The following is an 8,621-nucleotide window of genomic DNA, read 5'->3' on the forward strand; positions in this document are numbered from 1 at the left end:
CAAATAAGCAAAGTCACCTTCTGGATCCTGAGTAATGGGATTGATGCAGAGAAAGACACGTATATACACAATCACAAAGAGCAGTTTGACACACCTCCTTCTCTCCACTGACCGTCAAGAGAACTCCTCAATTTATTGCCTCCAATCAGGTGGGATGAATGCATACCATCCTTTTTTGTTCCATATAAAAAGATTAGGATTGATGCTGTTTCATCACCATTTAGTTTCTCCTTATTTTAAAGATAACAAACCAGAATTATTTTTTTACAAGAATGTAACAAGTGGAGATTTATGAGAAGGATAAAAGTAATCACTTTTTCCTCAATTGAACAATCTCTGAGTATCAGATTGAACCTACACTGTGAAACATGGTTTAAATCAGATGCTATGATTCTCCTGTTCTCCAGCAAAATCATGTTTCCTAAAATATTTAGCTACATTCCTTCAGTGTTGCTAGTATACCTACCTAGGCTACCAGCTGCTAGTGCAGACTGCAGAGCAACAGCCAGACTTGGAACCATCTGCTGGTAGTACACGCTATCGGAGCAAACACACGCTGTAGTGCCCACAGGTCCTGGCCAGCTTCGGATAGGCCTAGGAAACCCAATCAAAAATACCGGTAGCGTGAAGAGCGGCAGCAAGGGAGAAGAAAGGAGTGCAGAGATGGCGATGAAGGTCAGCAGGATCGGGAAGAAAACGACATTGAGTGTGATTAAGGTGGCAGTAGATTTACGACGTTGTTTTTTCTCTGTCCACGATGTCAAAAGAATAGCTATGGCAAACTGCAACTTTGAGACAAACTGAAGCAGTCGATCCCGTAGGATACCAACCTGCAAGATATATACAACAAGCATGTTTATTTGTATCCTGTATCGTATCATATTCAGCACTGCCAAAGCTGCCTTGTCTACAATAATTTTAAGAAAATGAAGTGTGATTATCATTCACTGGTATTGGAGTGTATATCTTCGTACACAGTTTTTTAGCTTCTGTTTGCTAGGTCCTGGACTCTGTAATTCTCTAATAGGGGAGGGCAAGGAAACAAAGACTTTAAGTGACAACTATCTGTTTAAATTTAAATGATGACAATTACCAGCAAGAGTCTGATTCCTGTATCAAGGCTCCTGTTCCACCAGAGGTCTGGATTAAACACCAACATTTGTGCTATTGACACAACCACTATGTCCAGTAGGGCATTTTCTGTATTCTGCCAGACCTAAAATAGAGATATGTTCGACAAACATTTAAAAATGTATTTCTCTATCTCTGCTTTCATGACCTGGAATATTTCTTCCAAGTCACCTTAATACTTAAATCATGTAGAAGAGAATTTCTTAGGCTAACATATTTAAAATTCAAATTACCATCCTAAATATTCTTGTGAATCCAATGCAAACAGACACAGAATGAAGATTTTGTAGCGAACGGTCTAGTGACAGGAACGCTATCATAGCAAACGGAGACACTGTAATTGAAATAAAAGAATCATTGATTTCCTTTCAAAAACATAATTAAGGTCTACAGAGGTAAGCAGTCTTATTGCAGAACGGAAATCTTGGCGTAAAAAGAGAACTCTTCCCTTCATTATTACAAACTCCTCTTTGTATTACACTTCCAGGATATCAAACAGCGCATTTGCACTGATGGCCCAAGATGGCAAACATTTATGTTGATGCTTAGTTGTTACTTGCTACTACTTTTTTGTTGTTTGTTTGTTTCCCCAAGAGAATGGGAATACTCAAATAAGTAAAAATAAACATGCGAATAGCACTCATCAATCCACTTCCCCAAACTGATCCTTTTTTATAAAATTAAATAATTGAGATCAAATTTTGGTTCCCCCAAAGTAGATACACTTGTCTCTAACCTACCAGAAAGGAGACTGTTCCCTTTACTAGCAAGTTCTAAGAACCAAATATTTCGTCAGCTTTTAAGACTCTCAACTCACTTTTGTTTCCAAGTACCTTTTAAAAAATCTACATGAGCCATTTTTTCAAAAGTGAGTACTGATGTTATAACTGAAATCCTTTAAAAGGCCTTGCTTTCTGAGCTGGACTTTTAAAAAGCTCAACTTTCTAGGTTTACCCCTAAAAACCAAATAAATAAAAATCACTAATCACTTCCAAATATTCTGAACCAGTAATTTTGACCTCAATGCACAATTTAGCAAAACAACAAGTATTTCCAGCTACTTGGTTTTTCTTAGTTCATTCATAGAATCTTGCATATACAGTAATTCTAGCGTTGTTTCAATCTTCCTACAAGCATCATCTAACAAACAACAGACAGTGCGTATTCCTACCTAGTGTTAGTAAAATCCTCCTGACAACACCAACTTTCATTAGCCTTCTTTGCTTCTCCATGAACACAGTCACAGTCCTGACATCCTTTGGATAAAAGGGGTTTCGGAAGACTCCAAACAAGTACACTCTCTGAATCTCTCTAAGAATCCACATAATTATAAGTAATATGATCAGAATGTAACTTGCTATAGCCTGAGGACTGGCTTTGGAAAATGATGAAAAGCCTGCAAATTGATGCAGCAGGCTAGCTTCTATGAGAGCAAATGTCAATACAGTCAAATAAAAAATAAATTCCCTCCACCCAAATTGTATTCTAAGACCTCTGTGCATATTTTTAGATTTGCTGGAGGCTAAATGGCTGATCATGGTGTGTTTGAAGGCAAAACCAATCTCGCTTAGGTTAAGACTCAGTATGAACCCAAATCCAGTCATGAAGAGGATCACACCAAGAGTGCTGGGAATGAAATACGATGCTATTGCTGTTCCAGCAGAAATGAGAAACATTACTAATAACCTGTGAAGGAGAAAATAAAAAAGATTTGCTTGAAAAGAAAAAGGTTATAAACAATATTGATATATTTTACAATTATATAAACAACATTTACTTTGTGTTACTTGACATAGGTGAACCTCCTAGTCCAAACTCCAACAGTTGTTCCATTCCCCATAGAAAAAGTGCGTCAAGCGGGGGCAGAATTCCCATTGCCCATAAGAACGGCAGAAAAAGAAATATGATGTGCAAAATCTGGTTTGTCTGTTCTAGAATGGCTGTGTTGACAGCAAACCTGGATAAAAGAAGAAATGTATTTGACTTCTGTGAAGGAAAAGATAACTGGTGTGTGGGAAGACTTTTTGTTTAACTACTATAGCAAATCCAGAAGTATAAACATTACATATTCAATCTACAAAACCTCAACTAGTATCATTTAAAAGGAAAAATAAGGACCTACATTTATGCTTGGGGCAATCATACACTAATTAGAACATCACAACACAGGCTAATTTTTCATTCAAAAGTTTTGAAGCCTTCAGATTATGCAGATGAATCAAGTGATGCAAGTATCCTAATTGCTTTGATACTGTTGTGATAATACACTCAAGAAATACTTGTGCAAAAATAAAGGTCCACAGGCTCCAAGACCTCAACCGTTTAACAAAAAAACGCTAAGTATTTTTTCAGAATTACAAAAGCGAAACTTTATGCAAAGTCCAAGACCCAAGATGCAAAAGCCTTAACACTGAAAGAACTGGCATGTTGCCTGTACACCAAGAGATAAACCCTCTTTAGGAATATAAAACGTTATTTTCTACATAAAAAATATTAAAATCTTCCTGTAAAAATACAAAGATCAGTATTAGAAATCTGCATAAATTCTAAGCCATACATAGTTCACCAGCTAGCTAATTAAGTTAAAGGTGGACTGCTAAGATACTTGGTTTCTCTCTACTTCTTACTAAATAAGTAAGCAAGCTTCAAAGGAATCTTGCAGGAATTTAAAGAATGGCTGAATTTTCTCCTCAGGAAATTAGATAAAAGAATTTCGGGTCTAAGACCACGAGTATAATTTTCTTATCATAATTGAAGAGGCAATTAGGGTAAATCATTAACAAAGACATCTCCAAGTGTAAAACTAGTAAAATCAAACATGCTTTTTTTTTTTAATGCATTTGAAGTACCCCAATCATAAAATATGTACATATGACAAAGTGATATAAATATCACCCGACAGAGAGAAAGAATGCATAAAGTAAAACTAAAAGCATCTTGATTTAAGAGATTCTACAAATACTTTAGCTAAGACACTCATCTAAAGTGGAAATATAAAAGTTTCCTATTTGTAGACTGACATAGTTCTTTTGTATTACAAAAGCATTTAAAAATCCATATAACCATTCAAAATCCGTATAACAAAGATATAGCAACGTTCACATTTGCTTATCCACTCGTTAAAACCAAATTTATGATCCTTTTTTGCCTGTAATTTGTAACCCTCTGCAATCACTTTGCAGAGATTAAATCAGAAAATATTCCAGGATGAAATCTGGATATAAATCCAGTGCTCCTGAAGTTTGCAGCGTTTAGATCTATGGTTCCAGATCAGGAGCATGTTTTTTGAAAACGTACCCTTTAAAAGAATGCAAATGCTCTTGTACAAAAATACTGAAATTGACGCTAGAAGATAATTTTAGCTGCCCCTTACTTAGAAACTGCTCTTCCTCATTTACGTGGAATGCTATAAAAATTTAACAACAACTTTTTATACACAGCATAGAGCATCAATTTTTACCATACACTCCTCTAGCTTTTTTTGGAGTTCCTACAGTTGATTAAAATCTCAAAATAAATTTTTCTCAGAAGAATCATTTCAACTTTCTCATAAAAAATATACAGAATAACCATTACTTTTATTAGCTAAATGCTACATTAGGTTTACCTGTGTGCAAGATCCACTGCAATAAAGACAAAAATATAGAAAGGTCTCATCAGAGCAGTGATTTCGTAAGTATCCAGTGCTTGGAAAGTAGCTGTTTCGGTAGCTGTATTTATGATTAACGAATACTCTCCTATACATATAGTCACCCATCCAAATACAAAGATCATAACAGTTCCTCCAATATTGCTATACAGCAAGGTTATTCTGTTCGGCAGCAAATACCAAGTTCCCAACCCACACAATACCCCTGCCAGAAGAGAATGAAATACAGTGTTGATTATATACTTCTTGCCAGGAATAATAAATTTTACTGTCTCTGAACCTATACAACTGGAAAATTCAAACTCATCTTCATCTGTTAGGGTACTCTGAATTTGCATTCTTTCTACTCTCACTGTTTTCTGTTTTGCGTATAGATTTGTCATCTGAAGAATAAGTGCAGTAACAAACATCAGTCCTCCTGAAAGTGCTGCAGCATAATAGTCTTTCATAATGCCTAATTGGTACAAAAGCGTTCCTACTCCTCCCAAAACCCATGGTGTCAAGAAAAGAATAATCTGATTCACATATATGTAAGGAGGGGCACAATAGCCTAATTTAAACCGGGGACCTCCCAGCACAGTCTGTGGAAAGCGCTTCAAGAAGAACTCCTGTTTGTAATCATTCAGCAGAGGTACATCTGGACCCATTCTTATTATTCAGGAATGCTGGATGAATATCATTTTTCCTGTAAGAGAACAGAAAGAAAAAGACGGAAACATTACTGAACCTGGAACCCAGATCTTAACCAGGGAATTCTTTTGTCCTATTTTCATTTACCAAGTTATATTGGAATTCTAACATGTTAGTGTTAGCAGACATCATCCTAAAGCACCCACAGAATCTGTTAGAATACAACTACTAAGCAAACACCTAAAATGGAAAAAGACTATCTATTTTAAAATAAAGAATACATTCATGATCTGAAGCTTTAGGCAACAAATAAAACATATAATCTCTTCTTGGAAGATGATAAAACCAACTCATCTTCACACCAGAACACCTTTCTAAAACTGAATTTTTTTTCCATTCAGTTTGATTGGTCTGTCTTGCCACAGACCTCTAATTCCAATTAATCCTGTTAAGGATCTCCATATACAAACAGAAGAGTCCGTGATTTCAGTGAATAGCCACATAAGTGCAAGGATACAGTCACACTGAGGTCCCGGTAAAAATCAAAGCCTTATGAAATAAACTAACTTTAAAAAAATTAGTAGAAGCATTAAAAATTGTTTTCCACATCAGCATTTTTACTGTCCTCCCTACACAGCCTAGTTGCAGGACAGGATCTCACTGTACACTAAGCACTACACAAGACATAAAATAAACAGTTCACTTTCTGCTTCCTAAAACATATAAAATAAAAAAAATAAACACAATACTTGTGAGTTGTAGCAGAATCAGCATATATTCTTCTGTATGTCAATGGAGAAAGCTGAAAAAAGGAAAAAAGATACCTGTAAACATTTACAATGAATCATCAAATAGAAATCAGAAATGAATACTCATTTAGAGAGGATCAGGCAATGTAGAAATAATTAATGTAAGATAGTAAGTATGATATTCAAATATAATTTTATGCCACTAGACAGGTAGAAATACTCAAGCTAAGAAATAGCACAAAAATGCAGTGCCAAAGCACTTCATTAATAATAATTCTAAAAAAGAGATGTTGGTGTGCATTAGGAGATGTGCAAGTACTGAAATTCTGACTTTCTTCTACTGGACCTGTATAATCTGATGAATACCTATTAGCCATCATTGCTGATATATTAAAAATTAAACACTCAGGTGCCGTAGAGTTTCCAAACTACTGCAATCCCTTCTTTATACAATACCAAATGCTTCTAGGCGTTTCCAAGAACAATTTACTCCTTATATTTAAACAGGTATCAATCACTCAACTGTAGGTAGATCACTGGTCATCACTGGACTAAGCTAGAAACAGTGCAAATGAGAGAGATTAAAGGCCATTCATATGCATTATCATGACTGGAAACATGACTGGAAATTTGCATTCAGGGTCCACTAAGTCAATACACTGCACAATGAAAAGCAGGACCCCACAGGCTCTGCAACTACTCTCCATGTAGGCTCTGGAATTTTTTTTTTTTTTTTTTAAGTAAAAATTCCAAATTGGAATTCCAAATTGGAATTTTTACACATAGAATACTGAACATGGAATATTGAAAACATAGAGGTTTTTTGGTCATACTATTTCAAGCCATTGAAAGTTTCTTACGGTAAGGAGAAGCCGGCAGTCAGTCTTAATGGAAAAGACACATGTTGACAATGGAGAGGGGAATTCATTGCAGTCAGCTCAGGAATTTGAAAATGTAACAGAGACACACCCAACTAAAAACAAATTTCAAGTGTAATTAAAAAAAAAAAAAAATCACAATTCAGCCAATTTGTTTAGAAAAAGAAACACTGTCTATAGGGCTACATAGGCATGAAACTAAGTTGCTGTGAAAGTTACATACAGTAGAAGATTTATAGGCACGTAAAGGATACAAGCTGAGTTTTAAAAGAAAGGTAGAACCAAAAGGTGCATAGTTTTCCTTGAAAAAGAGTTTTCTGGCAGCTGTGGTTTTTTGCTCTAAGAAGGGCTATTTTTGTTTCAAGTTCTAGTCTGCATTTGTGTTTGTCAGTTTATATTGCTAATAAAATGTTAACAAAACATTCCTCTTACTGTTTCTGTGTAAACAATAGACATCTTTGTGTGAGACACAAAAATCTACGCACATAAACAATATAGTTCTACTCGGCTATACTCCAAAGTGAGCCATAAAAAGATGTGAATTTATTTATAAATTAAAATCCCAAGACTGAAGCTCATAAACTATGGAAATGATACCCTTGACTATCCTCCTGGCTTCCAAATAGTCAGGTAGCACATTAGGACTTCAAAGAGGCACTCATGCATGTCTTGTTATTTCTGTGCAAAGCCCTAGCAACAAGACTCCACACATTAGCGAGTGTTTACAGGACCTGGCTTCAATATACATTCCTAACATACAGGCCTGGCCTGACTCTGGTAACTTCCCTGGTTACCCAAACAGTCTGCACTACAAGAGTTTGTCATCACCAGCAAGGATCCATGCGACTTAGATACTATCATATCAAGGATGGTAAAAGGACTTTAACACCGTAAAGTCATTTAACAAGTTCCCCCCTGCAATATCCTCTCTATGTCCTTATTACAAAAGGCAACAAAGCAAATCTTGCTCAAATTCAGGCAGAAATTCACAGGAGGGCATGATTATTTTGTCTAAACGAACACCATCCTTCACGTCCACTGATGGTGGATCAGCCTCAGTGCGGTTTGGTTTTATTTCAAGCAGATTACAGAAGAACACGTGTACAACTCTCAGCCACCTAAGCCGCTGAAGCACATAAGGCTTAAAAATACTTACCTCAGTGGTCTTCCAGGTCTTTTCACGCGAGACTAAGTAACGGTTATAAACCACCTGCTAGCACAGGAGGGAGGAACGCCAGCGTGGGAGGCGCAGAGAGAGCTGCGGACAGCAGACGCACCCCATGCCCACCTGTGTGCCCAGACACCCGCATCTCTACTCCACGGTTACAGATTCAGCTGTGCTGCAGGCCAGCTTCCAACCCAGCAGCCAGACGGAGCAGGCTGGGGGCCTCTCCTCAACAGCGTCGATGCCATCCCCCAGTGAGACCGGGGATGCAGCGTTTTAGGCCAACACGCTACATCCAGTTATGCGAGGGGCATCCCGGGACCACTTTGGGAAGGGCTGCAGACCACCTCCTTCCCGAGACACCTCTGCACCTCACCAGACGGACTCCCACCAGAGCCACCACACTTTTTACCCAGCTA

General features: G+C 37.1%; 1 protein-coding gene across 1 annotated transcript; it reads right to left on the bottom strand.

Annotated features, from left to right (window-relative positions):
• Nucleotides 1-466: 466 nt before the first annotated feature.
• On the bottom strand, nt 467-5,463 carry LOC104069343 (pecanex-like protein 4; the record flags this gene model as incomplete). Its single annotated transcript, XM_009581078.1, has 6 exons — nt 4,739-5,463; nt 2,909-3,088; nt 2,303-2,817; nt 1,365-1,465; nt 1,094-1,216; nt 467-830 (listed from the first exon to the last, which is right to left on the bottom strand). Coding segments are annotated over exons 1-6 (1,972 nt in total), but the record flags the coding sequence as incomplete, so codon positions are not given.
• Nucleotides 5,464-8,621: the final 3,158 nt, after the last annotated feature.

The sequence above is a fragment of the Fulmarus glacialis genome, unplaced genomic scaffold, assembly GCF_000690835.1.
Source record: "Fulmarus glacialis isolate BGI_N327 unplaced genomic scaffold, ASM69083v1 Scaffold13667, whole genome shotgun sequence".
In the NCBI taxonomy this organism is placed as follows: domain Eukaryota; kingdom Metazoa; phylum Chordata; class Aves; order Procellariiformes; family Procellariidae; genus Fulmarus; species Fulmarus glacialis.